At 45.0% G+C, this 20166-nt stretch overlaps 1 protein-coding gene across 1 annotated transcript in view; it reads right to left on the reverse strand.

The window, feature by feature from the left end:
- LOC106038406 (ethanolaminephosphotransferase 1-like) overlaps positions 1–17378 on the reverse strand; it is a 56282-nt gene extending 38904 nt beyond the window's left edge. The window contains exon 1 of the mRNA XM_048046557.2: positions 17243–17378. Coding sequence (XP_047902514.2) covers positions 17243–17299 — 57 coding nt within the window. The 5' untranslated portion in view covers positions 17300–17378. The remainder of the gene's footprint in view (positions 1–17242) is intronic.
- Positions 17379–20166: the final 2788 nt, after the last annotated feature.

The raw sequence follows: 20166 nt of genomic DNA on the forward strand, positions 1-20166 counted from the left end.
CACTTATCTTAAACTTAGGCACCTGTTAGGTGACTGAGGTCTGGCAAAATTAATCTTTATCTCAGTATCCCCATTCTCCACACTTTAACACGCACACTTAACCTGCACACCTCAGTTGTCAAAGAGCTTTCAGTGCACAAGTGCCAGCAGGACAAAAGATTAATGCAGCATGCCTCCATTTTTGAGTTCACAGTCTATGACTTCTCATCCAATCTTTCTGAGCTCCTGAGGGTATCAGCCTACAGAGGGCTTTACCACATTTCCTTTTCCTATCTGCATAAAAAGGATGTATTTAAATTACTTTCTGGAAAAAAAAAAAAATTGGTAGTTATTTTTAAATTTGTGGTTGTTTTGATCACAGATAATAAATGTAGTATGCTTGTAAAACTTAGGACATACCTATATGTCATGAACATATACATATTAATAGAATCTTAGAACAGCTTGGGTTGGAAGGGACCTTACAGACCATCAAGTTCCAGTCCCCCTGCCCTGGGCAGGGACCCCTCCCACCAGACCAGGTTGCCCAAAGCCCCATCCAGCCTGGCCTTGAGCACCTCCAGGGATGGGGCATCCACAGCTTCTCTGGGCAGCCTGTGCCAGTGCCTCACCACCCTCTGAGTGAAGGATTCCCTCCTAACCTCTAATCTGAATCTATCCTTTTCTAGTTTAAAACCATTCCCCCTTGTCCTATCATAATCTGACCTAGAAAAAGGCGCTCTCCATCTTTTTTATAAGCTCCCTTTAAGTACTGAAAGGCTGCAATGAGGTCTTCCCACAGCCTTGTCATCTCCAGGATGAACTTCTCCAGGATGAACATGTGCTGGGGGCCACCACACAAGAATATTCTTAGATACTGACTAATATCTAAGAAATATCACCTATCAGCTACTGGTCAGACAGGGCAGATTAACGTACAGTTTAGTGAAGTGTACTTATTTTTTCTAAAGATACGTGAAGTTTCACTTATGTGTATCATTTTTCTCTGCTGCTTCCACCCATATCTAAAACATGACATAATTACGTCATCAACAACTTTTCTGCCAGAATATATACTAAAATTCTGAAATACATCACATAAGCACAATCAATTTGCAGGTTAAAGTTTTCACTGTTATGTATGTATTTGCAACTCCACATACTGTATTTTATACTTTATCTTTCAAACACTTGTTATTACAACTGATTGATCCTTTGATGGCACAGCTTCCATATGAATAGCCCAGTTTGATTTGGGATGTAGGATTTGCTTATGTTAATGCCAGAATAACAATAACACCAAGCCATAAAATCCCTATGCAAATAGAATAGTCAGCTAGTACTTAATTCACCTGAGAACTAAGGGAATCCACTGAAAATGGGAGAAAATTCAAAGTATTCATTAGTGCTATTGAGGTCGCAGGTGTCCAGGAATCAGACCAAAGCTTCTCTGTAACTATTGCTTGTTACCTCCCCCCAGCTGTTACTCGAAGACTACTTGAGGTATGTGACAACTTGCTGACCAGCAAGCTCAGTGGATTGAGCCATACCTAAATAAGAAGGCACAATATCTCACCTTGCCTCCTGCTCTTTCTTCTTTGGCTTTCTCCTTCTCCTCCTCACCCCAGCCCTTCAGAGTCATCAATAAAATCATACAATCCTTGTTAAGTAACAGCAGCAAAATGAGGCTTTCTACCCAAAGTACTCACTGGCTTTCCAGAACAACTACTTGTTCCCAGGAGAAAAAGGAAAAAATTTATTTATTCAAAATGATTCTCTTCTCACAGAGATATTTTGGAAAACTTAAGACACAGTCAACTTTTGTTTCCTTGACGGTTTCCAAAGTCAAGGATCAAAACAGTCTTTATTTGTTACTAAAAAAAAAAATGAGGATGATGGCCAGGTTGTGTCACCTGGAGACATTTCAAGAACCCTCACACTGCTCCCTGGTCACTTCTACGTCTGTGGACGAGCTGCCGTCCTCTGGGTGGGGACGGAACATTCAGTAGGCGTGAAGAAGAATGGAAATTTGCTCTTCCCTATTCAGTAACTTTTTTTAGTCAGACCAAAGGAAACATACATGGAAAAAAAAAACATTCTGCCAGTTTTCTGTCATGGCAAAAATAATATTTAACAAATAAAAGCTGCTATACAGTTTAACACTCCGCTTTGCTCTGCTCCGAAGAATCTACTAACCTCAAGGTCATTAAATCCTCAGGAGTTTAATCATCGTAGCTTCCCATAAAAGTAAATTACTTGGTAATATGCCCACATTATGATCAATGAACGTGAATGTGAGAGCATACCAGAACATGACGTTAAAAAAGTACTGCCATTTGCTACTGCATAACTCGGACATTTTCAGGGCGCTTACGTTAAAAGTCAGAAGTGGAGGATAGGACTGTTGGAGGTGTTTAAGTGATACAAGTGCTAAGCACTCTCTGGCAAACCCTTTTTGCACTAGAAAAGGGGTCTTGGTTGTCCTTTTCCTTACATGAAGAAGAAGGGCTTGGGTTAATCAGAAAGCTTCTATTAATTATTACAGAAAGAAAGTTGCAATAGTTGGGAGGGAATGGCAGTAGCAGGAGAATGGGAAAAATGGCATTGATCAGCTCCTTCTTACTGCCAGGCTCAAAATTAACTTCTGGTGGTGTTTACTTTTTTTTTTTTTTTTTAGATAGCTGATATCTCTTTGAAAGCCATCTGCTTTTCCTCTCCATGTTAGCAATGGCTGCTACCAGAGGACGATACAGAGGGCAGGCACAGACGGCAATGCACACAGACACGCACACACATACGTGTGCAGCACGTGTCGGACACGCTCTCCCTGTGCTGACCTCCACCCAGCCGCTCCAGCACATCGAGCCAGAGCTGTTCAGAGGAAAGGCAAGGGGGGTAAGGCAAAGGGCAGGGGTGAGGATGAAGGTTTAAACAGTAAGCAAATGCAGGCTAAGGAAAGAAAAGTGAGCAAGGAAAACGAGAGGAAAGAGAATGAGCAAAGGCTTGGCTACACAGGAGAGAAAAAAGACGGGCAAATACAAGAGGCAACTGGTCCAGAGGGGGTGAGCAGAGCCAGCCTGTCAGTGGGTCCAAATCAGTCTCCGTGACCAAGGACTTCACTGCTCAATGTGTGACAAATGTTACCCTCTGGCTCACATCCACACAGCTTGGCAACACCTCCTGTTACTGCAAACTGGTCACATCCACACCTCACTGCTCTTGGTGGAGGGGCTTGGGGCTGCATTACCTGGTCCTGCACAGCTGATACACGGTTAGCATTGAGTAGAAGTACATCTCAATTCAAAGTATCTGAAACAACCCGGAGACCACATCGTAACCCAGTAATATGGCATTTTCATAGCAGGAGAGTGAATGTTGTGCATGTTCAAAGGCCCAAATGCCCATGCTGGGAGAGTGCTGAAGGATGGTGAAAGCCCCATAATGCCGTATAATGCCTCCAGAATGGACTATTTCCAAAACAAAGCTATTGTCTTGGAGACAGCTTCTGGAAAAGAAAAAAGAACGAGAGTGAGCCAACCATTAACCAAGGCAGGCATCTGGATCTTCACTAGGGTCCCTGGCCCTCTCCAGCACTGCACTATGGAGGTATCCCAAGAATAAAATTTTGGAATGACTACAACAAAAAGAAGAATATAAAACATATATCTACACAAACTTCAGAGTCAGGAAAGAAAGCAAGTTGCACGAAATGTAGCTGCATTACTTGCTGGGAGATATTTACTTTAACTCAAGCTGGTCATTATGCTAACAGACTATTGCTTTTCTGTTACTTCAGTTGTCTTACTCCAGGTAGCACCGCACTGTGCAATACAGCCACATCCATTCTGAGATTCAGAGCAGAACTGTTGTGAATTGTTTACATCTGAACTGCTAGCATCATAATGACTCTGTAGGTGTTGATTTCATCTTAGCAGCAACAGATTTTCAATGCTTTACATTCCTGCCCAGAAATCAACTGATTCAACCTGTTCATTAAAATTCACGAGAACTTCATGAATCAGCGCAGGCTTTATTATCCCCATTGTATATGTTGCAAGACTGAGGCACAGATGGACTGTGATTCACCCTAAGAGTATCTAGCAAAGGATACAGCCACAATATTGTTAGAAGTGTCATGTTTGTATACATAATTTAAGTATAAGCAATAACAGTACCAATGTATTCAAATAAAGTCACCCAAATTAGCTCAGCTTTATGCTCGAGCTCACTTTTGCAAAAGGAAATAAATAAATCTATCCAGAATGCAAAGGCTGGAAAGCTTCTTTCCCAGAAAAACTAATGTTTAAAACAGCTACATATCAGATAGCAATCACGGTTTTGGTTGCAATACATTGAATTGAAGGTTCTGTGACCCCTCCAACATTTAATGCGAAATTAGATGCCTGCTATGGAAAACACACTAGCTGTTCCCACACAGAAAAGATGAGAACCACCTAACAACGATGCAGGGATGTACATGAAGGACATAAATATTGTGAAGCCTGCCATTTTCCTGCAAGCAAACTCAGCAAGCTCAGGCACAATATCAAAGAGCCACAGCTGCATACATGTGCTGCATGTGGTCCTGCAGGCATGGGTAACCTCCATGTCACCTCTTAAGTCAAGTGTTCATTGTATTTGTGTTATCCATGCCAAAAATATATATATATACGTGTGTGTGTGTCTGTGTGTGCGCGCGCGCGTATATTTGTTAGCAATGCCTGGCAAAAGAGTGAATGATGAAGAAGGGTGAGAACATGCAAAGAAGTTACTACAAGGTAACAGTATTTGCCTTGAGAAGCACCAGAGCAGTTCTACGCATGCATGTCATTACCTCAAGATGAGTATTTGGTGAATTGAGATAACCTATGGCTATGGTACATGGATAAAGTACTTCATATTTCTTGTTGGGGAGGCATCAAAATGAAAGAAGCTCAAATGCAATAAGCTCCCTACGTACATTATTCAACATAAATTATCTTGTTCCCCTACTCTAAAACAGGTTCAAAATGTTATCAGACTTTTAAAGTGTTATCAAAGATTTAAATGAATGTTGAACCTGTAGTCATTTATGTCAGTTCAAATGAATGAAAAAGAGAGGAATGGACCAAATCATTTTATCCTCCTCCTAAATTAACTTTTCAAAATTAACTCAGGCAAAATTATGGTCTTTCAGTAAGTTATCTATTGAAAATAGTAACTCCACAGAGTGGTTTCCTACAACATTTGTACAGTGGCACATTTCAATGGTGGAACCTGAACATCTCCTGATCATTTCCCAGGCAAGCATAAACGCAAGCTTGTTGTCATCTGGCCTGGTCATTTGGAAAATTTTGGGGGGTCTGCTGATGGAAATGCTCTGAAAACCTGATGTTCATTGGTATATCTTTGAAATAAAAATTAAAAAAAGATTTAAATAAGTGATAATGTCTTACTAACTACCCAACTATCCCTCCAATACGATTTATATCAGTCCAAAATTCTATTAGTTTTGTTTAAAATATTTGGGATAAAGAAGAAGGCATTACACATAGTCTTGACAGTGTTTACCCTTGCAAGTTTTCTGGGTGCATCTCTCAGTGGGAGCCCTATACCTGGCCACGGACCCACTGATCTGGGACTTACCCTTACCCATGCGCCAGCATCCTGGCCCAACCTCAACCCATCTCTATCTCCAGGAAGGTGCCTGATGCCCAGGGCTGGGACTGCCCTGGTGTCCCCAGGCCTGCCCTGCTCCTGGCCAGGGTGGTGGGATGGGTCCTGGCTGCCAGGCCCTGTCCTGCTCACCCTGGGTGGCTCCTGATATCCCCAGCCCCCAGGTATGTCCCCAGCCATCACAGCGACCCAACAGCTATACATACCCTCCTACAGCATTATTTGTCACATCTCCTCCCTGCTTAAAAAATGTCACCACAACCAGATTGGTAACTAACATACAAGACAAGAGGAATGGTAATGGATTAAGTGAGGTATATCCTCTTTTGCATTAGATGAGTTTTTGTGTTTTCCTAAGCTACGGAAATGACCCTCCTAATTCAGGGATCAATCAGGTGTTATTTAAGAGAGCTCAGTAAGAATTCTCCCTTCTGGGCAAGTTATTTCATAATTATGCAACACAAACTTTCCTTCTTCGGCATTTTGCACTTCCGGAACCACACAAAAAATTAAAGAGAACACTGAAACATCTGGTAATAATTTTCCATCCACGTTCCAGATACCTAGAATGCATTAAACACAAGGTTTTTAATTGTACTTTATATGTATTTTTACAGGCTTGTATACGTTACAGGACAGAGTCTTGGGTTTTAATAAAAGTTTCACAAAGGGAAAGAAGTAAACTATACAACAAGACAGCTATACAACATCGTGGATGCCAAATAAATTCCAAATGTTCAGCAGTTTAAAAGTGCTGATATATTCCAAAGCACAAGTCCGGTACTTCTAATAATGAAATTATGTTATACCATCACTTAGTTAATTATTCATAAATAAATGACTCAGATTTTGTATGTCCAGTTGCTTAGTTTGGACTACCCTGCCTTTCCCCCCCGTCCATAGATCTATACTTTGATTAGGTCACTGATACCTAAGACCAGGAAGTATAAGCCTCTAAGACATCTAGGGCTGAAGCCGATAACACACGAGTAGAAACTGAAGAAAAGGGTTTGTAATTTAGCCTGGAGAAGAGCAGGGGGTGGGGAACATGCAGTCACATCCTCAGATGCAAATGATTGTCTCTTTGGAGGGTCTGAGGCTGTGGGCTCTGTTATCTGATGGTCGTGCTGGATGTAGCTGCATGGTGAGAGAAGAGAGGCTGCCCAAGCTGTGCTCCTGGGAGGTCCCCTGTGCCCTGACCTTCTCCCCTTCTATTCCATTAGCCTATGCACACTCACAGTTCAGAAATATGATTAAGTTATCCTTACACTTATCCTTAAAATATTCCTAGTAAAATGCTCAAATCACAGTGTGATGATTTGGACAACTCAACAATTCTGGTTGATATTACTAAGATGTTAGGAAGCTGTTATTACATAAACTGCTGTGCTATGGATACTTTGTAGATGTACAGTCATCGTTCAGACCTCCCTCCCCATTTTCAGGAATTCTGACACATGCCTTAGGCCACATGCCACATCCTGTCATTTAATGGAGATCTGTATGAACACATACACGTGATGCCATAGGGCACGTGGAGCTGTAGGTCGGGACAGGCTGCTCTCAGGGAGTCATGCCTGCTAGCGGCCCGTCCTCTTGTCTGCAGAGCAGTGCCGTTGCCTCCTTCACCCTTCATCATTCCTTCACAGAATCGCGGGTTAGGATCACAGGGTAGTTCGGGTCAGAAGGGACCTCAGAAGGTCAGCACTGGGGGGCTGGTGTTAGGTGTGCCTGGAGCTGACTCATCTCAGGCCCAACCAAGCACCAGTCTCGCAGCCCCTTCTCATGAGGGAAGTGCTCCGGCCCCAACCATCGTGGTGGTCCTCCACTGAACTTGCTCCAGTTTGTCAATGTCTTTCTTGTATTGGGGGACCAAAACTGAACGCAGTATTCTGGATAAGGCCTAGCACATGCCAAGTAAAGGGGGATAATTACTCCCCTCAGGCTATGCTACTGTTAATATGACCCAGGATTCTGTTGACCTTCTTTTCTGCCAGGGCTCACTGAAGGCTCACGTTCAGCTTCCTGCCTCCCACAGTCCCATTTGCCGGGAGTAAGAGGCTGATGGCCTGGTCTGCTGACTATGCTTGAAATGTGGGATCTGTGGGAGACAGCAGGGCCACACTACTACTGACAGAAAAGCACGTATTGGGGCAAGAAGTCATAACATGCTGGCCCCAAGAGTTAAGTTCTTGCTCAACGTGTGAGATAAGATAGATCTAATCCATTACTGACATTCATTATCCAAATACATTCAATTCCAATTCATTACCCAAACCAGGGAGAGGTGGAGAGGGGTAATGCTGAAAGTCAGCAACCATTTTTCAATCAACAGTAGTTAAGGGTGCTGCCTATCTTGTCTTCAGGTGAAGGGTTTGTGTAATGGAACATGTCCAAACACTTAACAAAGAAGAGAAAATTACAGAAAAGAACCCAGAAATATGAACAAATATTGAGCAAGGGATAACAGAAGGCAGGTGCAAATTTGTTGCTGTAAAGCTAGAGGCTAGCCTAGACTGGCAAAAGCACAAACCCTGCTAAAAACCAAGCTTGCCCACTCTCAAGGAACTGCACAAAAAGATCCTTAACCACCCCTATTCAAATATGCCCTGACATGGCAAGGAAGTTGATTTCTGTGCATTTTTTGTGTAGACTTGTCTTTGACAGACAGCAAAAGGAAATGACATTAGGATTCTGTGCTATATCTCTTTGTGTATGTGTACAAACACTTGCGTTGCATAAACAGTAGCCAGAATTCCCACCCAGCTGGAGCTCTGCCAGGGTTTGTACCCAAACCTCTGGGGAACCCAAAGAAACTGCTCTAGGCCCAAAAGGGCAGGCAGATAACAGCGGGTTGCAGTTTTCATGAGGGATGATAAGCAGAGGCTAATGTACCACATGTGCTAAGTGGTTGTGTGATCCAGTATGCTGACGCACAAAAGAGAGGCAATACTTCACAGAAAGATGCAAAAACTCAATTCCTCCCTCTACAAAATAACCCTTGTAAAAGAATGGCTCCCCTAGTTTTAAAGCAAATAATCCACATCCAATTCACAGATTCATCTTATCAATTAGTCTTCTGTTAAAACACAGATGAATAAACAAAAATACATATGAATACATAAATGTGTATGTAAGCATAGCCTCGCATATGCCACATAAAAACAGTAAGCATTTCAGAACACTAGCATCTCTTGATAAGCAATAAAATGAAATTATGTGGTTGTTATTTGCACTTTTATGAGACTCAGCAAGGCATACAACACTTTATATCCAGAGTATTTGCCTCAGAAGTGATCTCATGAACAGAAAACCTTTGTAAATTCATGGGTGTAATGTAGCACTCAAAAATATGTACAATTACACCATCATTGGGAAAAAGTCCAGCAGCAGGTAATATCAAATGCAACATCTTTACGATATGGTTTCATTATGTTGCTGACTCATTAGCATTAGCATTTGATATGTATAAGGAAAATAATGTTTACAGAGCTCTTGGTACACCACATTATGATCTCAGCTACCATTACAGCAGGATGAGGAACATGAAATCATGGGCCTATGAAGACAGTCTTTCAGAGTTATGTAGTTCAGTTAGACTATGACTCTTCTACACATGCATATAGCAAGAGAAAACATAAGAGTAATGAATGATTTGTTTTATTTTACATATTATTCACCAAATTTAATTATACTCCCAGTCTTCTAACTCACAGAGTCACGGAATGATTGAGGTTGGAAGAGACCTCTAGAGGCTGTCTGGTCCAACCCTCTGCCCAGGCAGGGCCACCCAGAGCAGGATGTCCAGGCCCATGTCCAGGCAGCTTTTGAGGATCTCCAAGGAGAAGACCCCACAACCTCTTTGGGCAACCTGTGCCAGTGCTCCGTCACCTGCACAGGAAAGAAGTGCTGCCTGGTGTTCAGAGGGAGCCTCCTGTGCTCCAGTTTGTGCCCATGGCCTCTTGTCCTGGCACTGGACACCACTGAACAGAGCCTGGCTCTGTCCTCTTTCCACCCTCCCTTCCAGTGTTTACAGACACTGATAAGATCTCCCTGAGCCTCCTCTTCTCCAGGCTGAGCAGTCCCAGCTCTCTCAGCCTCTCCTCATAGGAGAGGTGCTCCAGGCACTTCTTCATCTTTGTAGCCCTACCTTGGACCCTTTCTGGTATGTCCAGGTCTCTCTTGTACTGAGGGGCACAGGACTGGACCCAGCACTCCAGGTGTGGCCTCACCAGTGCTGAGTAGAGGGTAAGGATCACCTCACTTGACCTACTGGCAATGCTTTGCCTGATGCAGCCAAGAATATAGCTAGTTTTCTTAGTAGCAAGGGCACAATGCTGACTCACATTCAGTTTGATGTCCACCAGGACAGTAAGGTCCTTTTATGCAGAGTGACTTTCCAGCTGGGTGCCCTCAGCATGTGCTGGTGCCTGGGGTTCTTCCTCCCCAGGAGCAGGACTTTGCACCTCTCCTTCCTGAACCGCATGAGGTTCTTGGCAGCTCAGTGCTCCAGCCTGTTGAGGTCATTCATTGAGGTAGTTAGTATGAAGATGACTGCAAGAATTTCTTTGTGAGACTTGCTGACTCACCGATTTTATGGAAAGTAGAAAACATTATTCTGAGGGAATCCTTTTCAGTTCTTCAGACAGTCAAACACCTTATTAAACTGAGGTGGTTTAAAAAACTAACTACTCCTGATAAAACTGGTGATAGCTGTTTTAAAATAACATCTGTAATTAAAATTTAGGAAAAAGAAACTAAAAATACCATCTGCAAAAACACTGTATAATAAACACTGTATTCATCGTACATGAAGCCATCCATGCCCAACCATGAAGAGTGTTAAGTGTCTCCTAAGAAGTTCCAGATAAATATACAAATGAAAGTCTCCTGCCCTAATTTTTTATAATCATGTAAAATTATTGTGCTACTGGAGTTGAAAACAAAACTCCTATTCAGACAATGTGAGCAGAATCTATTACATCTCAGAATCTCCTAGGTATACAGGTAGCCTCAGAAATGTGTAAGGACTTAACAGAAATCCGGTCTTCTAATTTTTTCACAGTGGTCCAGTCCTGGATTTACACAAAGTGATCCACTGTACTATACTGAACACACTTTGCTCTTTTGTTATATGTGGGCATGAGAGGAAGGATCAAACCTTGAAACACTATCACCAGACCTGATACTGTTTCTCTAACTCACCAAAAGGAGGGTTGGGATGTAACTTGAGAGGTCTTCCAGCCCAGAGCTTTGATCTAATGCAGGATCACATTTATGAGACGTTCAGGAAGTAGATCGAGTTACCATGAGGTAATGAGCCTTCCAATTGCTTGTGATAAATAACCACATTGGCAAATTAAAATAAAACACATCAGCCAAAACTTTGCTAAAAAAGTGGTAAGCAACTGGTTTTTAACACTAAGCACTAGGTTTTACATCCTCCTAAGAGAAATCAAACCATTTCTTAAGACCGATGAAATGATTACACAACCCCTCCCAGTACCTGCTGTTCTGGTGCTTAGCAGCCCTTATCAATGCAAGGCTGACACAGCATCTAACTTAAATTTCTCTCTGTGCAGCCAAAGGTTGCGTATTATCTTTCTTTAAAAGGACATGCATGAAGATTAACTAGCTGTTATTCTCCTGTTCCTACTGTATTAAGACTATTTCTCATGGTTTGTGTTTTCTAGGTCTCTTAATATTTTTAAAGCCATTTTGTGGACTGTAAACTGTGTGCCAAAGCAAGCAGGGCACACTATTCCAGCTGATACCTGAGTGGTACCTCAAGAAGAGCCGTATATGTAACCCCTTTGACATATCTATGACACTTCACACTTAAGAACATTTTTCTCTTGTTTAGAACAGCTACAACGCTGCTGACACACTGATCCCCAGGTATCAGTTTTGCAGTCTGCTGTCTCTTGTTTTATGTTTGAAATGCTGATTTTCTTTCCCTTAAGCATTGTAACTTACTTACTGGATTTTACCATATTGATTTCTGGCCATTATATATCCCTCTCTCAAGAACATATTAAATCATAAGCCTATTCTTCAAAGTTCCTTGGTGTCACATGAAAATTTTACAAGAGTATTCTCTGTTCTGGCAATTAATGAAAGTATTGAACAGTAATGGAGCTGGGACAAAGAGACAGCTCTGTAGGTAGGACTCTATTTGATATATCCTCCTACTTTGACACAGAACTTAAAATTACTCTTTAGAGGAATACGTTTCCATTCTATGCTGATTTCATCTTAGTTACCTCTACCTAGTTTACTTACGAGAATGTGGGACAGTATCGGAAGTCTCACTGAAATGAAATCACATACACCTCATTTGGTGTCCCCTTCTCTGCACAGGGAGCTCAGACCTTAAAAAACATCTTAAATGACAGGAATACTGTAGACACGCCAGGTGAGAATGTGGCATTTTTGACCTTAATTTCATAGAATCATAGGATCATAGAATCACAGAATCATAGAACAGCTTGGGTTGGAAGGGACCTTAAAGATCCCCAAGTTCCAACCCCCTGCCATGACACCTCCCACCAGACCAGGCTGCCCAAACCCCATCCAGCCTGGCCTTGAGCACCTCCAGGGATGGGGCAGCCACAGCTTCTCTGGGCAGCCTGTGCCAGTGCCTCACCACCCTCTGAGTGAAGGATTCCCTCCTAACACCTAATCTGAATCTATTCTTTTCCAGTTTAAAACCATTCACCTTTGTCCTATCATTATCTGACAGAGTAAAAAGTTGTTCTCCATCTTTTTTATAAGCCCCCTTTAAGTACTGAAAAGCTGCAATGAGGTTTCCCCAGAGCCTTGTCTTCTACAGGATGAACACCCCCAGCTCTCTCGGCCTTTTTTTAGAGAAGAAGTGCTCCAGCCCTCTGATCATCTTCATGGCCCTCCTCTGGACCTGCTCTAACAGCCCCACATCCTTCTTGTGCTGGGGCCCCCAGACCTGGATGCAGCACTCCAGGTGGGGCCTCACAAGAACAGAGCAGAGGGGCACAATCACCTCCCTCACCCTGCTGGCCACCCCTCTGTTGGTGCAGCCCAGGATGCAGTTGGCCTTCTGGGCTGCAAGCACGCACTGGCTCATGTTGAGCTTCTCATCCACCAGAACCCCCAAGTCCTTCTCTGCAGGGCTGCTCTCAATGAGTTCTTCTCCCAGTCTGTGCTCATGTCTAGGATTGCCCCAGCCCAGGTGCAGCATCTTGCACTTGGACTTGTTGAACCTCGTTAGGTTCACGTGGGCCCGCTTCTCAAGCTTGTCCAGATCCCTTTGGATGGCATCCATTCATTCTGCTGTATCGATTGCAGCACTCAGCTTGGTGTCACCTGCAAACTTGCTGAGGGTGCACTCAATCCCACTGTCTATGTCGCTGATGAAGATATTAAACAGCACCGGTCCCGAGACAGATCCCTGAGGGACACCACTAGTCACCAGCCTCCACCTGGACACAGAGCCATTGAATTTGTAATACCATATCTGATTTTTGTATGATGCTTTGCAAAGCCTATTCTTTGAGCCCATTCTTTGAGTCAAGCTCATGTACCTTTTTCTTGGATCTCATTTATCATGAAATATGATGAGGAGTGCAAGTTTTTTGTCTTGGAAAACCTCAGCCCAAATGTCCTGTAGAAAAGATTCAAGGCAGATTTGCAGGGGAAACCCTAAAATCACAGTGAAAGGAACAGGCAATGGCAACAATGGCAACAAGAGCTCCACATTAACATATTAGCATTATTAGCATACTAGCATTATTAGCATATTAGCATTAACATATTATTATATTAATATAATATTACATATTTACAATATGAATTAACATTGACATATGAGGAGCGGCTGAGGTCACTGGGCCTGTTCAGCCTGGAGAAGAGGAGGCTGAGGGGAGACCTCATCACAGTCTACAACTTCCTCACGAGGGGGAGTGGAGAGGCAGGTGACCTATTCTCTGTTATCACCAGTGACAGGACCCGTGGGAACGCTGTCAAGCTGAGTCAGGGGAGGTTTAGGCTGGACATCAGGAAGAGGTTCTTCACCGAGAGGGTGGTCGCACGCTGGAACAGGCTCCCCAGTGAAGTAGTCCCTGCACCAAGCCTGTCTGAATTTAAGAAGCGATTGGACTGTGCACTTAGTCACATGGTCTGAAATTTTGGGCAGACCTGTGCGGTGCCAGGAGTTGGACTTGATGATCCTTATGGGTCACTTCCAACTCGGGATATTCTGTGATTCTATGATATTCCATTCTAGTGAGGAGGACAAAAATAAAGAACCAAATTCTGCTTTTATTTGTACTCATTGCGTGGCTATCTCAGAACTGCATCTTTCCAACAGAAATCCAAACAGACAGAAAATGCAATTTTCATAAATTCTATGGGTACTTCTCTAGAACTGCAACATGTTGGTAACAAATTTAACAGCAGAAATCACACGATCCAAGTCCTATAGCTATAGTTGTTTGCAGCATTTCAGCCAAGTCACACCAGATGCTAGGCAGCGGCACAAAGTCCGGGTATTGGCTTATTCTGCTCTACAGTTGCAAATCTCCTGTGCTTGCAATTGTCCTGAAATCAGTACGTGCCCATCTGCCCCAGAGGCAACTGCAAGGAAGAGTTATTGCAGCAGCAACACCTAGGATTGCATCTGTCTTACTGTCACACCTCCACCTGTTCACTGCACACTTTCAACCAGAACAATCTCTGACCGGCTATGTCCTCGCTCACATACGGAGTAGACCAACAGGAGTATACATATATAAAGCGAAATAGCAAGTAAAATAGCTGGCACTGAGGATCTATGTTCATGTCATAAGGATTTCAGAAGGTTTTACACCAAAATGGTTCCAGCACAGTTCCATGGGCTGAACGCTCATAACTGTACCAGTTTGTTCCTAATACATCTGCTTTAGGGTCATTCAAAGAGAACTGATTTTGTGTGCTCCAGGATGGCTCTGTGACGTGAACCAAAGCTTGTCAATGAGGAAAAACTTGCTTAAACGCATACTGCTGATCTAAACTAAAATGCTTGCTAAAATACGCTCACACCTGATGGTGCTAAAGGGTGCTGAAGTCTTTGCATTCATGAGGTCTGCCATTCCCTTTGCAAAGAACTGTACTGGTTTTGTTGCCAAGACCCTCCTCCGACCGCGAGCAGGAGACAGAAAGTGGCTAAGGCGTACAATTGAGGCATTCATGGCAAAGAAACGAGTTCAGCTGTGTGAAGATTTTGAAAATCACCAAGTAATTTATTCATGCAAGGTTTACCTTTGTGAAATGGAACTGATTACACATGTCAGTCTTTCGAGCTGCGTTGTGATCGGCTCCCAGCTGTTGGTGGAGAAATTGTGCAAAGTGCAGATCATATTGAGCCACCGATGTTAGTGCAAATATAATGCTGCAATATAGTGCACAATAGAGAGACGGATGCCTCCATCTAGTTTCCTAGGCACGCTTCAGGTCTGAAGCAAGAGTGTTTTAGCTCAATATTGAGCATGTGCTAATAAATCCTTCCAGGGATTACCTACCTCTTCACAGGGCCAACCTATGCAACCCTCCACTGTGCTGTAGGTCTGGGTCCACCAGGAAACGTGCTACAGAGATACCCAGGTGGGTGCAAAAAGAGGAAACTGGTGTGTGCTGGGCACAGTAAGCTGAGTTTAGTGCCAGTCCTGTTGACTCAGCATCAAAGGCAGAGCGTTCTCCTCAGCAGGGCTGGGAAGGTGGAGGAGCAGGATGAGGTCCTGGATGAAGGGGAGAACGGGGGAGATGGCAGCCAGAGGGCAATAAGAGGTTGTCTCAGGCCTGGGAGGGGTGAGAACAAAGCTCTGGTTGTGGCAGCAGCCCTGGGCATGGGAGGGAGAGGAGAGGAGGTGGAGAGGAGATGGTGACAGTGATTAGCTCCCCTTGCCTCTCCTGGCTGCATTCCCCTTGCATTTTCCAAGGGCTTTAACCCATTGTGAGCTGCACTCCAGGAACAGGCAGGGCAGCTCGGGGGCAGAGCTGCCATCGCCTGCTTTGCCACCTCCTCCTGCAACCTGGAGCACCAGGAAGGTGGTGCAGACACCCCACCAGCTCAGCGGCGCTGACCTCACGCAGTTGTGTTTCTCTGGGTGTAGCCTGTATCATTTGGGTTTGTGGATTTCTGGATGTCCCAGTCCCGAGCCACCTGAGATAATAAAGAAGTCACTGTCTGATCTCACTTTTCTAAAACCCGTACTTACCCTAGTGTTTCAGAGCACAGTTTAACTGATACTTCTCAAGTGTGTTGGCAGATTCCTATGATTTAAGAAAACTATCAACATATTTTCCAGAGCTTCTGAGAAACCAAAGTAATTTGAATACGCTCAACTAAAGTGTTGCAATATGCAATTCTGCGTACAGGTAATGATTCGCCCTGTAATTCTTAAGTAGTATACAGCGATTACAAGTTTAAAAGAAAATGGTATTACGCTTCTTTCCATCTGCATGTGTTTGCAGCTACTTTTACTCAAGCGATAAGGAAGACTGTAACACAAATTCCTTGTATTTGTACTACAAACTCAAAATGTTTCAGGAGAGTTAATCCCGAAACTATTATGTCTGTTTAGGCTAAAAATAGCCTGTTATTTTTCCTCTGGTAACCTCAGTCAAGAGCGTGGCTCCACCGTTCAAGCAGGGGCCTGCGTAACTCGGAGCCAGCAGCCAGATGCAGCCTGCAGCGTGTTTTATCCCCCTGGCACGGCAGACGCCCAGACAGGTTAGTACATTTTAACAAGCTGCTGGCACAACCAGTTGCTGCTAAGTGACCTTGCGGAGGCTCTCACAGGCACGGCTGCTCCCAGATAATTCCCTCTGCAGCGAGCAGGGCAAGGTGGGAGCCCCGAGGAGCCAGAGGCAAGGCTGGCAGGGCGCGTGCTGGAAGCAAGAAGCACGGGGAGCGCAAGGTGGGGCTGCTTCGGGAAACTGAGCCTAAAATACGAGGTTGGCCGGGGGATGGCCCACGTCCCCCGTGGTTGTGCCAGGGCACGGGGTGAAGGTATGTCAGCGGGGTGGCACTGCACAGCCCGGGCACCTGCAGCTCCACTGAGACCCCCTGCAAGGCACGGGCTGTGTCCTGGGAACCAAACCCGGGTAGCACCGCACACACCTGTAACGTGGTGGTAGAGGTCGGTAAATCTACATAGTTCCTAGGTAAATCCAGTAAGGTAAATCTAACAGGTAAATCTAAACAGTTAATGAGACGTTTGACTCCTGCAGGCCTGTTATTTGCAAACACGAGGTTTATTCCAACCCGTTTCAAGTCAGCTTTCATCTGCCTTTCTGATTTACGTCCCAAAGCCCAAGCACGCTCCCGCACCGAGCCCCTGCACGGCACCGGGCGAGCACCACCCGCACCGGGCGCCGTGCAGAAACACGGATTTACAGCCACCCCTCGCCCCCTTCCTTCGCAAAAAGGGGCTCGGGAAGGCTCCCCGAGACTCCCTCTGCCTCCGCTGCCGCCTGGCCCCGCCGCCCGGCCAGCCCCTCCCGGCTCCTGCCCCTCCATCCCCCGGGATGCGGGGGGCAGCCGGGGCGGGGGGCGCAGCCCGGCTCCCTCCGTGCCCCCGGCTCTCTCCGTTACCTTGTAGTGGCGGAAGCCGTCCAGCTGCCGGGCGCTGACATACCGCCGCCGCCACATCGCGCCGCAGCGGGCGGGGAAGGCAGGGCCGGGCCGGGCCGCCAGGGGCGGGCGGTGGGCGGAGGGCGGAGGGCCGGGCACCGGGGGCGGCTCCCGGGGCCTGCCCCCCGCCGGCGGGCCTCGGTTGTCGTGCCCGGCCCTGCCCGGCCCTACGGGGGTGCCCCCGGGCCCGTGAGCCCCCCCTCAGCCCAGCCGTGCCCCCCCCCCCCGGCCTCCCCGCCGCTGTCGCACACAGCCCTTCGTTTCCCCCGGGCTGTGGTTCAGGGGGCACTGGAGTGGTGGGACCTGAAACTGGTCTTCTGGTGGGTCCTCTGGTTTTCTGGTGGGTCCTGAAACTGGTTTTCTGGCTAACCAATTCTTTCTGGGCTCTGTACTGCAGGTGCGGTGGTTGTAGGACGCGCCAAGGCGTGCCCGTGAAGTCAGCGTGCAGGACGGCGTCGTTTAAACTAACGCGCTTCAGAAACCGGTGATCCTGAGGAGCAAAGACTTTGTTGGCATTGTTGCAAGCAACAACCCGCATACTGCATCTCTCTCATACAATCGTTAAGGTTGGAAAAGACTTCCAAGACCAGCCAGTCCAACCATATTAAACTCTGTTCAAGCACCTGCACCAGAGATCCACCCCATCCTGCTGTGCTGCTCCTTCTGGTTTCCAGAGAAGGGAGGCACTGCTGTGGGCAAGAGGCTGTGGAAAAATGTGGAGTTGCCTTTCAGCTGCAAATGCCTGCAAGCATATGGCTTGACACCTTGCGTTACCTTTGCTGCATGCTATTCGATGGAGAGTTGAAGTCATGCACATCACGGCTGAGATCCCATTAGCCAAAGGGAATCTATCCAGAAACAAAATCAATTAACATCCATTACTCAGGGCCTGCGAGCGCTTCCAGGCACCTAATGTATTGTGAGAGCCAGTGTTATTTTACAAGCTCTGCAGGTTTGATAGGAATTATATACAAGTTAAAATAGCTAAGTGCAAATTGTATACAATTGTTCTCTATTATTAATTACACATTAATCACTTGAGACATTCTTACATCCACATTCTGCTTCCAATAGCAGCATCGAAACTTCAGCTCTTGGAAACAACCAAAACTTAAGTACTGAGCTTCAGATTACTGAGTTAATGCCTGACTCCAGTTAGGAAAGCTAAAGTATTTGGATCTGATAACTATCAGGAACCAACTCCTGAAATTAATGTGCACTCATACACTGGATTTTGATTTGGGATTCCCTTCACCTCTCATTGTTACTATTGTGTTTCTAAGTCATATTATGTTATTGAGTTAATTTGCATGGGTATCTAAGAAGAGACTCATGACTAGTGCTGTAGTCAACAGAGATTTTTTTATGCAAGTAAGTTACTAAAAGTGACCCAACCATTTTCTAGTTAGCGCTTTCATTTCCTAACTTAAACACAAATAAGCCTCAAACATGAAAGCAGAAATGTAACAGAACAACTGTGAGGAGTGTGATAGTGTTAGAAAAGGTACTTGCTTTTTTGAAAGCTAGAAGGTCACAAACTATTTTTTCTCTCTGCAGTCCTGTAAGTTCATCTTAAAAAGAAGAATTGCCATCAGGAAGATACTGATATAGATGATAAATAGATATAGTAGTTACAGAACACAAGTTATATTTTCCCTTCTTCCGTGAAAACTGTCTTGCTGATAAGCACTTTAAAAATAATAATTAAAAAAAAAAAAAAGCTCCACTAACCAGAGAATGCAAAAGACTGCCTATGTGTAACAACGCAATTGCATGAATTTACATCTCAGCATGTTCTGTGTCTGCTAATCACCACATCAAAGCAGGCAGCTTTAGATTAGCTACACTGAGCAGAGGGAAACAGGCTAATGACTGGGTATGAAACATCGCAGAACAAGCTATGACACAAGTAATACTACATTTGAGAAAACTGTGGAAAATATACTGACATGTGCTAGTCATTAATTTAAGAAACTTCCTTGATTTGGGGCAAACCAAGGACATTCATAAATCCATGGGCCCCGATGGGGTGCACCCACGAGTGCTAAAGGAACTGGCAGCTGTGATTGTGAGGCCACCCTCATAATCTTTGTTCAATTGTGTCAACTGGGAGAAGTGCCCAAAGAGTGGAGGAAAGTAAATGTCACTCCCACCTTCAAGAAGGGCCAGAAGGAGGACCGAGGAAACTACAGGCCAGTCAGCCTTATCTTGATCCCTGGGAAGGTGATGGAACAGCTAATCCTGGAAACCGCTTCCAGGCACATGAAGGAAAAGAAAATCATCAGGAGTAGTCAGCATAGATACTGTCTTCTGGACGTCAGTAAACTCTTTGATGCTGTCCCCTGTGAGCTTCTCATAGAGAAGCTGTTGAAGTATGGGCTGGATGAACAGACAGTGAGGTGGATTGAAAACTGGCTGAACATCCAGACTCACAGGGTAGTGGTCAGTGGCACAAAGTCTTCTTGGAGGCCAGTAATGAGTGGAGTACCCCAGGGGTCAATACTGGATCCAGCCTTGTTTAGAATATTCGTTAATGATCTGGACTGTGTGGTGGAGTGCACCCTCAGTAAATGTGCAGATAACACGAAACTGGGGGAAGTGGCTGACTCACCAGAGGGCTGTGCAGGTCAAGAGAGGTGATCCGTCTGCTCTACTCAGGTGTTGGTGAGGCCACACCTGTAGTGCTGGGTCCAGTTCTGTGCCCCTCAGTACAAGAGAGACCTGGACGTACCAGAAAGGTAGGGCCACCAAGATGATGAAGAAACTGGAACACTTTTCCTATGAGGAGAGGCTGAGAGAGCTGGGACTGTTTAAACTGGAGAAGAGGGGGCTCAGGGGGATCTTACCAGGGTCTATAAATACCTGAAGGGAGGTGCAAAGAGAAT

Source organism: Anser cygnoides, chromosome 2 (assembly GCF_040182565.1).
Source record: "Anser cygnoides isolate HZ-2024a breed goose chromosome 2, Taihu_goose_T2T_genome, whole genome shotgun sequence".
Lineage (NCBI taxonomy): Eukaryota > Metazoa > Chordata > Aves > Anseriformes > Anatidae > Anser > Anser cygnoides.